This window comes from Cynocephalus volans, chromosome 5, assembly GCF_027409185.1.
Source record: "Cynocephalus volans isolate mCynVol1 chromosome 5, mCynVol1.pri, whole genome shotgun sequence".
In the NCBI taxonomy this organism is placed as follows: Eukaryota; Metazoa; Chordata; class Mammalia; order Dermoptera; family Cynocephalidae; genus Cynocephalus; species Cynocephalus volans.
The window spans coordinates 75,908,506-75,928,604 of NC_084464.1; the positions used below are offsets into that span (position 1 = coordinate 75,908,506).

Genomic DNA, 20,099 nt, shown 5'->3' on the forward strand with positions numbered 1-20,099 from the left:
TCTATTTATGTTGGCTATTTGGCTTTACCCAACAGAAATGTAAACTTTCTCTTATCTTTGTAACAAGGAAGAAGGTTAATGACTTGGCACAAGCAAGGCTGAGTGAAGCTGGGCTCCTACTCTTCCACAGAGGCTGGGAGATAGGGGCAGTGCTGTATGATGATTACATTTCAAAGGGTTGACTGTAGGTCCTTGAAAAAGAACTTCCTGGGTCTTGAAACTGGCACAAAAAAAAAAAAAAAAAAAAAAAAAAAAAAACCTTTTTAAAAGATTTACGTCACAAAGGGGTAGAAAAAAACTTATAAATACAGTACAAGTTTTCTAAAGGAAATGCTGTAAGAAAAGGGATGTTAGGGCCTAGAGTCAAGAAGAAGCAGCTGACAGGAACATTAAGGCCATCCTGGACAGTGGATACAGAAAACATTAGCTGCCCTTTTGAGAAAATTGTCCATGAATGTGAGGAGAGAATAGCTTAAGCAAAATGTGTGCCCAAGGAACTGTGTTTTGTTTGTGTTAAGTATGAAGAATGTAGAATAGATAGGTAGAGAGAGAGAAAGAGAGGTATTAAAGAAATTGGCCAATTTTAGCTACATTTTACTTAATTTTACCAGATTGGCCAATTTCACCTAATGGCCATAGGTAACGTTAAGAAAGAAAATCTTCCAGGAAGGAAGAGGGCATAGGATTCAGCGGACTTACAGAGGAAATGGCCACTGATAAGAGGAGGGACAATTCGTTGACCACAACCAAGTGTGTGTGCACGTGGGTTTGTAAATTTAGTGGCAGGAATTTGAAGTGGTGCCTGAGAACTTGTATTTTTTTCAGTGTGGTAACAGGCAAGGTAATCTTCCCAGGGAAGTGGAATCTGAATTAGTGGTCTGAGGACAATAGAGAAGATTTGAGAAGGTGACCAGAGAAAGCTGCATGGAGGGACCAGTTGAGGTTCCCAAGTGTGATTTTGGAGTAATGATGTTGCTCCCAGAGGTGTGTTCTCTCTCCAGAAGTGACCTCCTGAGGGGAGTCACAGAGAAGATAGCGGGGGTCTCCAAAGTTGGCATTATTTAACAGAATATTTAACAGGAATATTTAACATGCAAAAGCAACATGGTATCCATGAAAAGCTGTTATAGTACTATCATCTGACTACTTGTATTGTTGAAGACTGAAATGCATTGAACGTAAGTGGACTTTTTTTGGTATTTTTATTTGTTTTATTTTTACCTAGGGAAACAGTGAACATGGAACCGGTGGCCCAAAAGGAGAAAAGGTAATCTAATTTTCAAAGTGGATAAAAAGGTCCAGTGTTTTACACAAACTTACACATTGGCATGTTGGAGCAGCCCCACTGTGGTAGTAGGGTTGCGTCCCTAGGGAGCTTTCCAGCTTGCAGCAGGCAGGAGCCTCCACCTGCCTCCCATGGAGGCAGCAGGATTGGAATCTGCTGCAGAGGAGGTTCCTCCGCAAGGACTGCTGAGTAGCAGTTGGCTGGGAGCGTATCAAGGGGGAAAAGCTGTAACAAAGGAAATGAAATTAGAACACAAGATTTCGTTTATAATTTATAAATCATTGTAGGTGGCAAAAACAATCTGAAGACCCCTTTGGCAAAATGCCTCAGGCTCAGGCTCACTATTTTTTGTTTTCTTAAGTACCAAAACATCAGCTGTCATGGGAGCATTTTTGATGGGGTTTTACAATGTACAGTAGTGGTTTAACCAAATGATTATTTCAAAACAGTTTTGAAATTAAAACGCTGATGAATTTCCATTGCATTCTGTCATCATTCACAGGTTTAATTATATTAGCTGTGAAGATGACAGATTCACTTGCCCACTCAGAAAAATTTTCCATTCCTGTTTGATTCTGATATGGTGATGACCTTGGATTCAGTGTGAACGTGCCAGTGTCAGGAAAAAAAATGCCCGTTAAATCTATAGATAGACAGAGATGAGTAGGTTAAAAAATACTCTGAGGCAATGTGGCTTGTGAGTGCTACCTTCATTCATTCACCCAGCAAAAATTCTCTTGATTGAGGGCAGGATATTTTGACCTTAAATCCAAGAAAATTTGACTTCTGTGCCTTATAAATCAGTGCAACCAATCTATTCAAAAGATCATACATCTGGCACAAGAAAATATTGCTAAAAGATAGTCTCAACAGAAACTAGGAGCTTCTTATAGATTGACCATTGAAAATGAAATTTCCAGCAAAATAAACAAATAAAACCTTGACATTCTGAAACAGACCCTCAAAAATTGATTATAGCAATGATAAGTCATTTGTGTGCCTTAGATTTTACTGCTGGTACATTGGCATTATTTTCTGCAACCCAATAGCTTACAGAAACCATACACCACCATAACAAACACATTACATTTTAAGCAATTACTACTGGACACATGCAGGCTAAGGGAAAAGAAAGCTACAAATCTTGTCACACAGAACAGCTGAGCAAAGAAGAGAGTTGTGACACTTTTAAAGTATTTAAATGATGATTCATTTCTTGAAACAAAACAGCTGGCTTCTGTTTTCCTATGTTCATTAGGAAACATATGTTACTTAGGAATTCTTAAGACCTCACTGATAAGAAATTTGATTCTGAAAAACAGGTGTATTTCAAACTCTAAGAACCTTTCTATTGCTCAAAATCTTTTCTAATTGCTTCAGAATCTTAAGTGGAATTAAATAAAGCCAGTGGCATAACTATTCCTTCCTCTTACCCAAAAAAATAACCTAGAAGAGTCTACAGGGAACTTGGTTCAATATCTGATATAAATGTACATATGAAATGACTTTTTAAAAGTGTCACTAACAGGAAAAAACTCTGCCAATAAACAGTGCATAAAGTAACTGAAAAACATAAGCATAGCAATGGCTGGAAGAGTGAAATCAAATCTACCTATATACAGCCACTTAATATGTGTTCTGAATCAATACATTAATTTTTTAAATTATAATGTTGTTCATGGGTCACTGCAGTAAAAATTTAAAGCTCCTTCAAGGTGCTCTTAGAGATCTTTGCTTGCAGCTGTGGTGAAACCCGGTGGTCCTGAACCTGGACTGCACATTGGAATTATCTGGAGAGCTTTTAGAAAACACCTGTGCTCCAACCACAGAGACTCTGATTTGGGGCGGAGCCCATATCTCTATCATTTAAAAGTGCGTCAAATGATTCTAACATGCAGCCAGGGTTGAGAACCACTGACTGGTGGAAAAAACATGGGCTTTGGGATCAAAAGGTGGTTGTGGCATTAACAGCTAGGTCAGCTTGGAAAAGTCACTTCATTGTAAAATGGGTATAATTGTATCTACACAAAGAGTTGATCGGAGGATTAAAATCAAATGAGGTAAACTTACCCCAAAGCACAATATCTGGCACATATTAAGTCCTCATTAAATATGTGTTCTTTTCTATTCACTCCACCTCAAACTTTTTTCCCTTTCCTGAGGCCTTGTTTAGCTTTTTGGGGGAGTAACTGTTACCATCCTCAGCACCTGGTCTTGCTCATCTCTGCATCTCCCACCGTAATTTTGACATAGAAGGGACAATATGTGTTGTTGAATAAAAGGTATAACCAGAAGTATAATTTAAACACATAGATGATTTACCATTGCTGTGTAATATATGACTTTTCAAAGCACAGACCAGCAAAATAGAATTACAAAAACAGCCTAGCGTGTGAAAGCAAACACTACAGCAAAGCACCAGAACAAGCACAAATAGCAGTGGAATGTGTACATATAAATCATTCCTGGTTTAGCAGCCACATCACGTGTCAAGAACACTAAGATACAGAGGGAACCACCAAACAACACGACTTGGTGTTAACAGTAAGTGGCAATGGAGGCCATCACACCCATGGGACAGTCTACATGTATAGAAATGATAATCCCTGCCCTGTAGTTTGCCTGGCCTGGGACCAACAGGTTGCGGTGAAGGGATAATGTATTTGCAAGTTGCTTGAGGGGAACTGCTGCTTTATAGAGATAGTGGAACAAGGTGGCAGGATATCTAAGGACTCCTGAGAAAATAGCAGGTGTCTTTTGGGGCAGACTATCATGGGAAAAAGATGGAGTCTCAACAGCACCAGCCCTTTCAAATAACATCAAAAGTGTCAAACTGTTCAGCCTTTCCTTATGTTCAGCAATTTCATCATTTTTTCAACCTATATCTGCAGTGATAAATCACTGACTATCCATTTTAAATATGAAAAACAACCCCATATGTGTCTAAGATTCAGGTGTAAAATGCTTTGTCTGCAGAATATTATATGAGAGAAGAGATCCCAAAGATTTCCTCCCAGCCCAGTGTCACTCAGGGACCACAAGGAGAGATGGAACACAGCCTCTGTTGGGTCCTTCCTCTGTATTTACGTCAGTTCAAAAATATAGCAGCTATGAGTGTAAATTACTCATACTACTTCATGTACTTTCTCCTACCCTCCCCCTTTTATATTGGGCAGATGTGATTTTTTTAAGTATTTTCTAGACCCCTTCCCTGCTTTCTACTTTTAATAGGTGAGTCTAATTACTGGGCATATTTTTCTTTCACACGTATGCACTGGAGATTTTAGCACCTACTGGATGGCTAATGTGAAGGTCACTCTGTACACCCTAATGCTTATACAAGGTCCAATTATTTCCTCTTTCAAGCCAACAATAATTGATTCCTTAAATGTATTCATCAACTTTTCCTTCTTATTACTTTGGATATAATTTACTATCTCTAGGGGAAAAAATGGCTTCTCTTGCAGTGTTGGTAAGCGGAAGACAACGGATAAGCGTTTAAGTGCTAGAAGAAAAAATGCTTATGTATTTTACTCTGCATTAGGAAAAAAACATTCAGCACACTAAACTCTAAATTTCATGGAAGAAATTTCTTTTTTCAAAGAAAATAGTATTTAAATTTAGAATGTGACTGAATTTAGAGGAAAAAGCTATGAGTATATAGGTGGTATATGGACATAGCAAAACTTACACAGTTGGTATTCAGGTGACAGGACTCTGGAAAACACTGCTCTAGAATATGCATGCTAACAAGTCTGCAAATTTTCTTCCTATCCATTTGGTTCCTTAGCTCTCCCAAGCAGGGCTTTGGTATTACTCGCTAAAATCTCAGTAATATAAAAAATAGTACTGAGGCTTTAAAAATTTAATAAAATCAAGGTTACATTTACAAAATATATTCTACAAATCTAGAAGACTGATTAATAAAAACATAATCTTGTCTATCCAGTGTACAAAATCAAGATGTAGATTAGGATAGGAATGTAGAAATAACCCAAAGATTTTAGGACTATAGTAAATTTGTACTTAAAGTTCTTTTGGGTAGACTGTTGTTCGAGGCTTCAAAGTAAGCAGGTACATCCACACAAGGGTACAGGATTAGAGATGTTCACTGCAGCCTTGTTTATAATAAAGAAAAGCTAGAGACAACCTAAGTGCCCATCAGTGGGGCTGGGGTAAGCCCTGGTACATCAACACAGTAGAACATTATCCAGAGGTTATAATGAATAAACTAGATCACAGGTATCTATACAGATGGATATTAAAAACAATGTTGAGTGGGAAAAAAGTCACAGAATGTGTATACAAGATAAAGCTATTTATGGAATTTGTTTTCAATATTCAAAATAATATATAGCCTATAATTCCACATATGCAGTAAAAGTACAAAACTATAACTGAAAAGATAAACACTAAATTCATGAGAGTGGCTCCCTCTGAGATGGGAATAGAAATATAGGGGACTTCTTTGATTATAAATTTTATTTCTTTCATTTTGGGTGCCTGATACATGAAGGTCTCATTTATTCTACTTTATATTTTCTATATTTTTTGAAGTAAAAAAAATAGACAAGATAGACAAGAAAAATATATGCCCAGAAATGTAATAGTGAACATCATTTTGCAAAAATGCTCTTAAGGTTGGGAAAAACAAAAAAAATTACATATCTTCTAGTGGCTACATTTAATGTCAGAATTATGTGGTTATGCAGGGATCTTGGTAAATGCTAAAAAAAAAAAAAAAAAAAAGCACAATACTATGACTCCTCTGAAGTCTGATTAGTGATACAACTCCTTTCTACACGTATGATCTCTCAATTGTATTTTCTGAAAATACTCTTTATATGACACATACAAATTCCTCTTCAAGATTTTCAACCAGAACATCTCCGACATTTCTAAGCTGTTGTGGTCACCACATGGACAAGAATGCCTTCTTTGTCCACAGCCAATCATCTAAGCAGCAATATAAGTGCTGGAAACAGCTGAGACTCATTTTTCTTCATATGACTAGTGACTCCCCCCACCTAAAAAAAGAAAAAACTGTCTGAAATAAGATGAGTCTGGATTGTTATGTCAGTTAAACAATCTGATGTGTTCAAGATCACAAAAATTCATATTTTTTGGTACACCAGAATAAAATTATTATAATTTTTTTTCCTCTAGACCTTTTTTTCTTCAAATGTAACTTTTATTTCACATTAATTTTATAAATATCATAATGAAAAACAGATTTCTATGAGACCTAAGAGCATTGCAAAGTGCTAACAAACACAATTCTATGCAAATAACCTAACTCTGTTCAGAACTTCGCATTGTCTCTTGGACCATATGTAATAGATAAATTCTATGTTTAGAAGGGACCAAAGCAATCACTCTGTATCTGACAGTCACAACATAGCTCATCTAACCTTGTGCAAAATCTCTCTTCTGCTTTTTCTTGAAAGGGTGAAACTGGACTACCAGGATTTCCAGGGTCCATTGGCCCTAAAGGACAAAAAGGAGAACCTGTGAGTATTTTATATTTGAGGGCAGGGGAAGAATATCCAAAAAACAGAATTTAAAATACTTTTCCAAATTAGCCCAATTCCATGTGCCTTGGTTGACTCTATCATGTTGAATAACAATAGATCAGATCTTTAAGCAAGTAGACGCTATGCTAGGCATGTACATTACAAGTATTAACTCACTTTACATGTATGCACTCACTTAATCCATAAAAAATTTCCTTGAAGTAGGCTATTATTACCCCCATTCTTCAGATGAGGAAAGTGAGGCCTAGATAAGTTAAGGGACTTGCTCAAGGTCACACAGCTAATAAGTATTGGAGCCATCAATCACAGTTAGGTGCGCTGATTCTAGAACCCAGGGTTTAAAATCATGAAGCTGCTCTGTTATAACTAAACACTATAGCTAAAATGAATAATAAAATCAGTATATCAAAAGACTAGTACTAATTTATTCCAAAAATTTGGAAACATTTATCTATCTGCTCAAACAACTGCCCTCAGGATACTTTTTGAAGTTATTTTCTTGTCTTGGTTTTCAATATGACTGTGGCCATTTTCTTTCAAACTTAGTTCTTTTGGTGGAAAAAAAAGAAAGAAAAATCTCTGCTGTATCATTTATATTCAGATAGGACCACCTAAAGAGATTACAGAAATTCTAATTACAAAAAAATGACTGCTGTTGTCTTTTTTCAAATGCTGCTCAAACAAAACAAAACAACAAAAAAAGCAGCCTTCAAGAATTCGAAAGAAAGAATCAGGCTTAACAAATGTTTTGTCTTTGTTAAAAAAAAAAAAATGTAATACATCTCAGATCACTTTTACCCCTTTCCTTGCCAGAGTGGATAAGGGATATTAGTTTACAAGGGGATAAATAATGAAAAGGTCACTAAAATGCCTGCACTTGTCACTTCTGATACGTTTCATTGCCAAAACTAACTACATGGACCCATGTGACTGCAAGGGAGCTGGGAAATGTGGGAAAGAAGGTGAGCCCCATAGTCTTAACATATAGGACACGAGGTGGAAATCACAGAGGCTCATGAAGTAGCTGCTTATCTCCCCTGAGTGATTTATTCAAGAGAATAGCGGTCCCTAAGAGAACTTTTTAGAGTAGTAATATCTACCATAATGGTTCTCATACTTGCTCCTGACTTTCAGATACAAAAGAAATTTTCCTTTTAATTTATGTTTTTCACCTTATTGACAATTCACTCAGTTCAAATAATAAGTAAATCAAATTATAAATCAAATCAGTCTCTCTGAACAAGCAAAGCCTGGGATTAAGATCAAGCTGCCTGGGTTTAAATCCTGAACCAGCTCTTAATGGCTATAAGAACTTTGGAAAATTATTTAACTTCTCTGTGCCTCAGTTTCTGCATCTATAAATGGATATATAATAGTACCTACCCCATTAACAAATGAGAATTAACTACGTTAATAAATATAAAGTGATTAGAACAGTACTTGATACATTGCAAGAATTCAATAATTATTATTATATTTGCATGACTTTAAATTCTCTAATTTAATAAACTTTGATTGGGCACCAACAATGCGAAGGTTTATATGAGACACCAGAGGTGCTGTAGTAGTCAAGATGATTTACATCCCTACACTCACAGAGTTTATAGCCAAGATATACAAGGAAACTAAAGTGGGATGAATGCTATTTTAGGGAAATAGAGGGAGCTATGACAACTAAGAGTTACTAAACCTTCTTGAGTCCCTTTTCTCATCCCTGAAATGGGACAAATAATATCTTTTGCACAGCATTGCTGTGAAGATTAAATGAGATCATGTCCATGTAACTTCAAGAATAGAAGGTAGTAAGAGAAAGCTTGTGTGTGTGTGCGTGCGTGTGTGCATGCATGCGTGTATGTGCAGTGAGCTTGGGTTGTGGTGATAGTAACACAGTGACAGCAGGGAGAGTGTTGGTTAATAAGAGGAATCCCTTAGCAAAGCTTCTATCTCTTTCAGGACCTTCATACCTAAATCCAGTGAGAACCATTATCAGTTCCACACACTTGTACTGTTATTCACCAGTAATTAACCCCTTCAAGTGATTTTTATTAAATTAAAAGTGAAAATTTAAAAAGTACTTCAAAAACAATGATTTCATATGTTTAAGCAGGCAGTTAACCAATTGAAAGAATTCAAATGAATGTCTTTGCATTTAACACTTTGTTGCCTTCATACCGATTCTGCCTCCAGCTGGATGTGTGTGTGGTCATCTCCTATGTGAATTGGGCCACAGGAAGCTTCAGCCTTGGTCAGCATAATTTGTCAACCACTCGGGATTCTCTAAATTGTATTAGAATAATTAGCTCTTGTTCATTTAGGAATACAAAGGAGTTTTTAAATGAATTTTCACATGCTCCCTTCAAGCTGCAAAGGCAGACTGTGTGACATTCTGAATCATTTTAGAGGCTTGTTTGCAATGGAGGTCTGAGTTGAGCCTGCAGGATTTATCCACACCCGGGTTTGGAGAATTAATTTCTAAAAGTATTTATAATTAATTCTGTTTTCTACCCATTTTCCAAGGGGGAACATTTTACAAAAGGTGAAAAGGGAGATAGAGTAAGTATATGTTTTCTCATTATCCTGGGTTTTCTACTTCATTGATTTCTTTCTCTCTGATTTCTTATATGTTTACCTTAGAGTTCAATAGATTTGATAAAATAAGCTCCCTAAGCATTTTACTTTTTCCTCTGTGATTTTTGACTCTTTCATTTTGATAAATGAGAAATTTTAAACCTTGTCAAGGGTTATCATGTGAGGACACTTTAACATTTGGTTTGGGTTGTATATATTTCTTTAACCCATTGCTATTAGTGATCGTTATTATCACTTAGGATATCTAAAATACAAAATCAAAATAAAAGATACCATTTTTTCAAAAATTCTGTTAATGACACAAATTGGATTTATCAAACAGATTAATAAATAGTGGAAAATAAGAAAAGCAAACTCATTATAGCCAATATAGTAGAATCGCAAATACACCTCACCTTAAATTCTACTCTCCCCAACCCCCTTATGTGAAGTGTTAATTCTCTGGGATATGACATTAGTTGGTGGCAAATCATAATTATGTCAGCCAAGTAGAGAATGCAGTGATTGATAATGGAACATAATATCAGAAGTGACTTTGAAAAAAAGAGTGACTTTGGAGGAAAAAAACTGTTTTAAAGAAGAAACAAAATAAGAAATTATTGCTTAGTTATTAGCAATAAGTATTTTGAATTATGTTTTAAAATGGACTTTTTTTTATTTCATTATGTCTTCCATAATTTCACCCTTTATTGCATGTTAATTAGTGGAAATTCAGTTAAAGTATCAGATATGCTCATCTCCATTTGAATTTAAGCATTACCCATATGGTGATTATTTTATTTACAGGGAGAACCTGGGATAATAGGATCACAGGGAATAAAGGTAATCTCCTAGCATTCTCCAATTGCACATCCAACCTTAATGAGATTGTGAAAATTGAAGTAATGTTTATCTTTCCTTCCCAACCATATGCTTAGGGTGAACCTGGAAATCCTGGTCCCCCTGGCTTAATAGGAAGCCCAGGACTAAAGGTATAGAAGAAATAACTAAGATAAATTATGTAATAACTTGGAAATTATAACCAATGTGTATAGAACAAGGCGCTTTGGTATGCCTCTCGTTTTCTTCACGAATGTTCTCAGAGACTTTATCGTGTTTCCAAGGTGATTCCTCCCCCCCCCCCCCCGCCCACCTTGGCTACCGTTATTATACACATAGAATTGTACCTTTTGGTTCACAATAGGATTTTAAAACTCTTTTTTTCAGAACTTATTCACAATAGCATCCTTAAAAGCTTTAAGAGTAAATGATGTGAGCTAAATCTGTGAACCTGAGCTGAATTCAATAAGGGAACAGGATTCAGGATTCAGTTTCTTAGTCAAAATTATGCAACACTGAGATTCTTGCGTTTCCCATGTGGGATTCCACAGGTATGTCCCAAGACAGAGCAGCTTTTGGGAGGTGCAGGAGAGATTAATGTGCTGTGCTCCTGGTCAGTGGGTAAGACAAGTTATCCAGTTATCACATGCTGGTGAGAATAGACCCATTAAATGAAAATATTTGCAAACTATCTTGGTAAACCCAAAGCATAGTTCAGTATTATACAGAGAAGGTGGAATTGATGGAAAGTCCATCTTTCTACAAGTAAAGGTCACACCATGTTTCACAAATGTTCAGGTGCAATTTGTCTTTTTTTTATAGCCAAGTTAAAGCACAATATCACCTTCTATTTTAGGGTCAGCAAGGACCTGCAGGCTCCATGGGGCCCAGAGGACCACCAGGAGATGTTGTATGTATAGTGTCTTCAACATTTTGAAATGACATTCAGACTAAAACATGTTTTAATGAATGCCAACATCTGTTCATGGCTCAGTTATGCTACATTTCCCAAAGTCATGGGTCATCCTTATCACTAAAACTGATCATACCCAATGTTAGGTGCTATTGGGAAAACTAACCCCTTCCCATATTCAGGGGAGGTCCTTTTGAGTATCATTAGCCTAATAAATTGGCCTTCGGAACTCAAGTTAACTAAATTATCATTTTCGGCATGTTTGTAAGTGGTATACCAGCAGTAGAGGAAATTGAAAACATCAAAAGAAATAAGAAAAACCAAGAGAGAAATCAAGCATTTCCCATATGCACAGCTTTTGATTTAAATCTCCATCTAAGAATGACACTTCCAAAGCTTCTGTTATTGTTTTTTAGCAAGAGCCCTCCAAAAAAAAGTGAGTTTTTGGCTGAAAGTATTTCTGTAATACAGTTGGAGGAAGACCACAGGCTTCATTATAACCCAGATTTTGTGGACTAACAATTCTCTCTCTTTCTGTCCCCCTCTCTTTTTCTCTCTCTCCTCTCTTCTTCCTTTCTCTCTCTCTCTCTCTCTCTCTCTCTCTCTCTCACACACACACACACACACTCTACACACACACATACACACACACACTCTACACACACACACACACACACACTCTACACACACACACACACACACACACACTCTACACACACACACACACACACTCTACACACACACACACACACCCTCACACCCTCTAAATGCACTTTTTCATCCATTCCCCCAGGTCAGCTTTCTGTCCCTTGGACAACCTTGCCTTCTGACAACATAGGAGCTGAGGGTTCACCATCAGTCCACACTTGAGAAAACTGAGGAAAACCCTCAGCCATGATTTCTTGGAGACTGATCACTATCTGGCCACAATTAGAGTTCCCACTAGGCAACTATTCGAATCTGTTCTTTTGCCTTTGTCTTGGGAACAGCCTCTGACCTCTTACTCTATTCTCTGAGCTCATTACCTGAGCCTCCAAGGATCTGTTGGTCAGCATGCATATTCTGCTTGATACTTTGAACATCCAGTTCATAGAGCAAAACTTTTTATTGCTTCCCAAGCCAATTAATGGACTGCTACAGGTGTACCTAGTGGAGAGATCTTATGAAAAGAAAAAAAAAAAATACTGGTGGCAGAGAGAGAGTCACAAAATGCTCAAGTAGTGAGATTAAGTAATAGTGTCTGGGGCTAAAAAGAGAATAAAATCAACAGGGAGGGAGCCACTGTGGCCCAAACATGGTAAGAACACATTTTTGTAGTTGTCCTGTTGTCCCTCCAAATCATAACGTGATGCCACCAACCACCATCCTTCCACCCCTTCATGGCAACAATATGGGTGAGACATTTGGTTTAATTCTCCTTTATTCAGTTTCTTTCCCCTCACATCCAGTTGACTTCACTTGAAACAAGCCACATAGTTTCACTAATGTTTTTTCCTATATAACAGGCGGAAGTCAACACATCCTTTTATAGATTATATGTTAAAATTCTGTTATCTTGACAAAGATTCACATATAGAAATGTTATTATAACAATAGACATTCTAATTGTTCTTTCCTTTTAATTCTAAATTTTTTAGGGATTGCCAGGAGAACATGGTATCCCAGGAAAACAAGGCATTAAAGGAGAAAAGGTATAGTTTACATTTTATTCATTTTCTATATTAAGTAGTTAGGTTGAAGGAAGAGACAGGATCATAAGCTCATTGGAGAAGTGAAAGAACAACAGAGATTTCTGAAATTTTGCAGGGAATAGACATTCATATAAACTATGGTGTGAACAGCGCCCCCTGGAGTTGTGCGTTATGGCAGTCCTGATTCTGTCATAGACACGTCATATGACAAAATGAACTGACTTAGAGATGAAAATGTCAAGACTCAGAAAGTTTGTTTCAGGCCCAGCTACAGACTCTGGTATAGACATAAATCTTAATCCTTCAGGACCTGTTTCTTGATGTCTACATGGAAATAGTATATTAATGTTGAATCATTATTGGGGAATAACTTAAGGAAAAAAGATATCTAAAGAACTTTATGCATACATATGCCCTTTTTGTGCATATATTTGTACACATGCATATGTTTCATGATACTGCTAAACTTATTGTAATGTAACTCACTACAAAATCTAAATGCCTTTAATATAACTAGAACAGTGCTTGGCATGACTTAGGGACTCAGTAAATATTGTGAGGGAATGAGTGAGTGAATGAATGAATGGAAGAATGAAGTTTGACTGACTATGATGAAAAGTTAAAACATTGGAAGCTATTGCTTCCTGACTTTCCACCATAAACCTGAGCAACAAAAAGAATCTTATCTTGTTTTCCTCAGGGAGATCCAGGTGGGATTATAGGCCCTCCTGGACTTCCAGGTCCAAAAGGTGAGGCTGGTCCTCCAGGGAAAAGCCTGCCAGGGGAACCAGTAAGTACCAGCCCTTTCACTATTGCTAGTATTTCCCCTGAAAGTTCATTAGTTACTACTTGTGGGTTCCCAGTTTCAGATCGCAAGTATAGGAATAAGTTTAGGTCTGCCTAAAAATATGTGTATACATTCATCTTACTCTTTAGATCAGAGATATAAACTCTTTGAAAGTGTGGTGCAAGCAAGGAGCTCTCTTCTGAAGAAAATATAGATGCATACAACATTTTGTATGGGATTTCAGAAGATTCATAGGCCACCTGAATCCTATGCATTGATTCCTTAGGGGATCTATGGATCCCAGTAAGGTAAACTAGTTTTAAACCATAAACCTTCCTAGAGCACTATCTTAAAACTGCCTGATATTTCCTTTCCAGGGGTTCTGTAGATGTTGCCATAGGCTGTTTTCGAAGAAATGTCTTTGTGACCCAAACTGTTCTTTGGACAGAAAAAGAAACAAATTCACCTCTTTTTTTTTTTTCTTTTAGGGATTAGATGGAAATCCTGGAGTGCCTGGCCCCCGAGGGCCAAAGGTACAAAAACATCATAGCGTTTAAACAATTAATAATTAATAGGATGTAGCAGGAAAATTTGTCTCTTAAGCCTTGCACTAACAGAAGCATCTCATTTCATAGGGTGAGAGAGGATTGCCTGGTGTCCATGGTTCCCCAGGTGACATAGGCCCACCGGGAGTAGGAATTCCTGGGCAAACAGTAAGTGGAATTCAGTATGACCCTTGAAACGTTGATTCCAATATTGTGAAACAAAATCCAGTGACAGATTTTAATAAGGAGATAATAATAGAAAGATTGGAGGAGGAAATACAAATAAACCTGATCCAGGGAAGACTGATGAGCTTAGAGGTATAGCACTAAGCACAGAAAGAGTGCTCAGTTTATTGACTTGCAGATGCTAGTCACACATACACTGACTTTGGATTAGAAGCAATCATCTAACCCTTTATACTTTCATACTATCTACTAAAAAGCACAAATGCATGTTTGTAAGATAAGACTACCTAATATTAGGTTACTATATATTGCTCGTTGTTATTAAATAAAATAAATTAAGTTAATATTTACAGTGGATAGAGTATGTATAGTATAAATGAAGCGATACCAAAAAGCTATAAGAAATGTCTTCAAGAATAGAGAATAGATGTTTTGAATTGTGGAAACAAATAATGGACAGGATTTTCTTAAATGTATTTTAACTAGAAGGATAGAGCCTAGAGCAGTGCCTGATAATAATGACCACTGTATACGTGCTCGTTGACTAATAATAAGAGATGAAACTTTTCATTTAAAATGAAAAAGCATAAAAGATTTGGGAACAAAATAAGGGGAAATAAATAGTTGTTCTAATGACATTAATTTAGGAAATTGGCCTTTGGTGTAATGGAAAAACAAACTGTTTTCTCCTACTATACTCTTAACAGTCCACACAATACTTCGCTTCGGATACCTGATGTGTGGGTTGTTCCCACACACCAGTGGTGTATCCCATAATTCAATTCCATTCTAACACTATCTACCTGGAGTTAGAGTCAGATCCCACTGGCTAAGGGCTCAGTCCCCAATTACAGATATGGGTTTTCAAAACTTCTCACCAACCAGCTGTGAATTGGAGGTTCCCATGACCCTCTCCCTGGGTTCTATTAATTTGCTAGAGTGGCTCACAGAACTCAGGGAAACACTTTCTTATGTTTACTGATTTATTATATTGATAAATGATATGAGAAGGGATACAGTTGAATAGCCAGATGAAGAGATAAATAAGACAAGGTCTGGAAGGGTCCAGAGTACAGGATCGTCTGTCCCTGTAGAGTTGGGGGGCACTACTCTCCTGGGACACATGTGTTCAACAACCTGGAAGATCTCTGAACCCTGTACTTTTGGGATTTTTATGAAGGCCTCATAATGTACACAGGATTGATTATTAACTCAATCTTCAGCTTCTTTCCCCTTCAGGAAGGATGAAGGGTGGGGGCTTAAAGTTCCAGGTTTCCAATTATGGTTTGGTCTTTCTGGAGACCTACCCTCATCCAGGAGCCCACCAAGAGTCACCTCATTAGAACAAAAGATTCCAGGAAATTCCAAGGGAACAGGAGTTTTATATCAGGAATGGGTTCAAACACCAAATATTAGTACAAAAGTTTTTCCTAGCACCCTATTGTTAAGGAATTTACAAGGGTTTGAGGAGCTCTGTGCTAGGAACCAGGGGCAGAGACCAGATACATATTTCTTATTATATCACAATATCACAGCCTTGTATTGAGGTTATCATGAAAGTTAAAAGAAAGCATAAACACTGCGTGGTTATATTGTGTGTGACTGCTGTTTCACTTTCCAGGGCAAGAATATAAAAGACCAGGGGAGATAGGAGATCAAACAAAATGAAAAATTATATCAGGAAATAATTAGGGAGCTGGTGGAAGTTGAAGAAAAAAATCACTTAGGCTCACAAAATAGATAGAGAGGGAGCAAAAAGTGGCTTTGGAAATGACAGTGATATGAATACTTATTTTAAAAAATAAGAAAGAAAAAGTCAGTGAGCAGTTACTGAAGTCAACTGCTAAGAAACCAGCTCTTTAGTTAGGTTGTAAATTCCTCTGTGACCCATGGTTACATAATAGGGACAGAACTTAACATCATTAAGTTATCTGATAATCTTCCAGCTTCACTTTACTTACCCAAAATTCTAATTTTCTAAAACTAGGAAACAATAACTGATTGATGTTTCCTTCCTGCTCTTGTCACTGAACATTGGTTCTGATGATTTCTTCAAAGAGAGAAACTACTCAAAGTAGAAAGCAAAAAGGAAAGGAAGCCCCCAAGCCAGTTACCCCTGCGAGTAGTGTCTGAACAGATAAAACTTGGATGCATTGTTTGTACCTTCGTAAAAATGCAGCAACAGATAGATGATGGTAACAGGAGAGATGTCCCAGCTATCTGAGCAAAGCCATGTTGATGTTTCCAGCAATAGGTATCTGGTTAAGTATGTACTGACTACCTGAAAGTCTTAGCTGACTTTGCAGTTTTCAGAGCATGTACAATGGCAAACCCTATTGTTCCACTAAGTAAATTACAATATTTTGTCAGATTTAGTAGAATTCTGATCACTGAATCTCATTTTACTCAGGGCTCCCGAGGACCAGCTGGAGAGCCAGGTATTCAGGTAAGCTACTTAAGTTATTTAGCACAGTAAATCCAGCTTGCTTATTTGGAGGAAATTACTGAAAAACTGTCCTTGTAAGTAACTATTTTTAGTTTCCCTCTTTTCCAGGGTCCTCGAGGTCTTCCTGGGTTGCCAGGAACTCCAGGGTCCCCAGGGATTAATGTAAGGACCACCTTCCTCCTCCTGTCCTACCACCACCACCCACCCTCCAATTTTAATCTACACCTGTACCAACAGGCAAAGACTTGAACATGATGCCTCTGTTTTCAGGGAGCTCCAGGGAGGGATGGAAAGCCAGGCCTGCCAGGCCCCCCAGGTGACCCGGTATGTAGACAGACTACCTGATTTATGAATCTTTAATGCACCCAGAAGCCAAACAGCCTACCAAGCACGTTTTGCTGTTCAAACTAATTAGAATGCTCAGTGACTGCTTGGTGATTTTGTTTATCCCCATTATTTTGTAGAGAAAAAAAATTCAAGCTGGGTCAGCAATTTTTGTATGTGATGAATACTTATCTCCTGCGGGTATAAATCAGCTGTACAATTTTGCCCCGGGCTGAGCCTTGGCATATAATGTCTCAATCCCATGGAAAATTGAGATAAAATATATAGCCACAATTTTTATTCTTTCTGATGATAGTGACTAAATGAATTTCATTTCTCTAAATGAAAGTTTGCAGGTTATTTACCTACAATTGGTGCATATCCATTGATTCTGTGGCTTTAAAATGCTGAGTTATTTAAATTTTGAAAATTGGCTTGAGTAGGCTCTTAAAAAATGGGTTTAGGCAACTAAGCGTGTGTTCCAACATTTTATTTTAGGTTAAACCTTGATTTGAGTGACAGTGAAACCCCTTTAAATAGCCTCAGACTCTGCAGTTATAATTTGAGAGACCATATGGTACATGATATTGTATTAAGAGTTTTGTATAAAAAATCCAAATCTGGCCTCTCAGTTCTAAGCCTCACAAATCCTTTCTACCTCCCACACTGTTTGGGCCTTATGTGCCTTTGTTAGCTACGTGCAGAGGCATATTTTGGCCTTACTTTAACTCCACCACTGAGTAAATCATGGGTGCCTTTCTGGAAATCTTATAAAATGTTAGTTGGATTTGCAGAGTGTCTCTCTGAAAGGACAGTTTAAGACATGTGGCTAAATGTGACCCAAGTTCCCTCAGTGTCTGTCTTGCCTGTCATTTAAGCCAACTTTTGAACTTCCATGAGAAATAACTTTAAGGCAAACTCATCTAGTACTTTCCATATTTCTCAACAGCTTGATAATGTGCTTGCCAGAGGAGTGATTTCCTTTTAATGAATGATCTATCTTTACGTATTATTTAAAACCAATAACATACTAGGGATGTCATAAAGGTTGACATGTCATGAAAATATAAAATAGAAATGCAGAATCAAAACTATGATGTGTGTGTATTTGCATGTTCACGGTAGAGGAATAGTGAATATTTCCTAAAAGTAGTTCTGAATTCTGTCCTCGCTGTGTGTCAGTTTCTTGATATGAAGCATAATGTGAAGCCAATGATTCTAACAGTTAGACTCTAGAAGTTCCTTGCCCCAAATCTCGATTGGCTTGGCATTTTGAGGAAAAATATCTACTATGTATTATATGTTTGTATTATATTGTGTCCACATATATGTATAAATACATGTATTTGGTTTCTCTCCTTAACCACAGATTGCACTTCCTCTCTTGGGAGACATCGGTGCCTTGCTCAAGGTACTCTGTTGCTATGTAAAAATTTATATGTTAATTTCCAGGAAAAATCAGAAATATTTACCAGAAATTGGGTTTTTTTTGCTTACCCTGAACTACAATTTAATTTTTAAATGGCAGGACATTTTTAAGATAGAAAAAGGAACATGGATCTTTATGTATCTTATGCCATTTACACTAACTTCTCCGCTCTCTTCTTCTTTACCAGCCTCTCATTCAGAATAGTTTTGAGATGAGCTACAGGGAAGTCATAGTGTCATTAACGTCCTTGAGCAGAGCATTCTCTCCTCTGGAGGAACAGCTCACTACTAATCCTCTCACTGTGTCTTCCTTGGTCAGACCCAAGATGAAAACCAGCGCTGCTCTAAAAACAACTATCTTGCAAGGCTGTGTTTTGGATTTTACAAAATTCCAAAGCCGACAATTGCCCTAACACCTGTTATTCTGTTAAATGAAAATTACCTCTACCTATTATCCATCTCATGGGGAACTGATCTTTCTACCATTGTGCATTGGCTCATAATTGGTGTGTCTTTATTCTTTCCATAAGAAAATCTTAAGACGTTTTTTCAAGAACTTTAATGAAATCCAATTTCCCTTAATTTCCCATTCTGGTAACCTTAATCTAAAAAAATAATGTCAGTTTCAAATGACTCAGAAAATTCTATTGACTCATAATGATTACTATTTTTTAATATCTTACTAAAACAATCAATTTAATAATCAATTCTAAAATGTTGCTGAATATTGACACACCAAGGTTTTGCTCCATATTGATTTGCCATGTTTATATGTCTACAGATCCAATAATTCATTCTTTTTAGACTTTTTGAAATATAGAAACCATCTTGGGTCTCTTAAGTCCTTGGGCATCCATCTTCAGAGTTCTTCAGGTATTATCAGTGGTGGTTCTATAATTATGTATGTATTTTTTAACTCCCTTACCAACACATTAGCCCTATGAATGATCCAGGTGGTAAAATTAGTTTTGAAACATTAGACATAACTCTAGCTTTCTTATATGTATTCAGGATCTCAGAAGGACCACCAAGAAGAGAATTGTTTAACCCAGAATTTTGAGACAGTTTGCCTCAGAACCTTTTCAATGTCATGCAAAATTAGCATTCCAAGGAGCTTATTTTTGGAAATCACACTTATGCTGATATTCAATAGGTCAAAAATATTGAACTTGAGTAGGCTTGGACTTTCTTGCCAGCTTCTCATCAATGACAAGCTTCAGTTCTCTTTTCATGTTTGAATATTCTTTTCTTCAGTGAAAAAGGATGGTAGAGTGGCCGGCCTGTGGCTCACTCGGGAGAATGTGGTGCTGATAACACCCAGGCCATGGGTTCGGATCCTGTATAGGGATGGCAGGTTCACTCGTTGGCTGAGCGTGGTGCTGACAACACCAAGCCAAGGGTTAAGATCCCCTTACCGGTCATCTTTTAAAAAAAAAAGAAAAAAAGGAGGGTAGAATAGAGACTTATATTGTCCTACCTTCTGTCAGCTGTCAAACTATCTTCCTCAGTGGTCTTGTTCTGTGCCTTTCTTAGTCATATTCTTATTCCAACA

General features: G+C 37.1%; 1 protein-coding gene across 1 annotated transcript in view; it reads left to right on the plus strand.

Moving 5' to 3' along the window:
• COL19A1 (collagen type XIX alpha 1 chain) overlaps positions 1–20,099 on the plus strand; it is a 354,677-nt gene that overhangs the window by 268,327 nt on the left and 66,251 nt on the right. The window contains exons 17-30 of the mRNA XM_063098322.1: positions 1,226–1,267; positions 6,733–6,795; positions 9,337–9,372; positions 10,195–10,230; positions 10,326–10,379; positions 11,084–11,137; positions 12,778–12,831; positions 13,532–13,621; positions 14,107–14,151; positions 14,254–14,331; positions 16,760–16,795; positions 16,904–16,957; positions 17,066–17,119; positions 18,489–18,530. Of these exons, the coding sequence (XP_062954392.1) occupies positions 1,226–1,267; positions 6,733–6,795; positions 9,337–9,372; positions 10,195–10,230; positions 10,326–10,379; positions 11,084–11,137; positions 12,778–12,831; positions 13,532–13,621; positions 14,107–14,151; positions 14,254–14,331; positions 16,760–16,795; positions 16,904–16,957; positions 17,066–17,119; positions 18,489–18,530 (738 nt within the window). The remainder of the gene's footprint in view (positions 1–1,225; positions 1,268–6,732; positions 6,796–9,336; positions 9,373–10,194; positions 10,231–10,325; positions 10,380–11,083; positions 11,138–12,777; positions 12,832–13,531; positions 13,622–14,106; positions 14,152–14,253; positions 14,332–16,759; positions 16,796–16,903; positions 16,958–17,065; positions 17,120–18,488; positions 18,531–20,099) is intronic.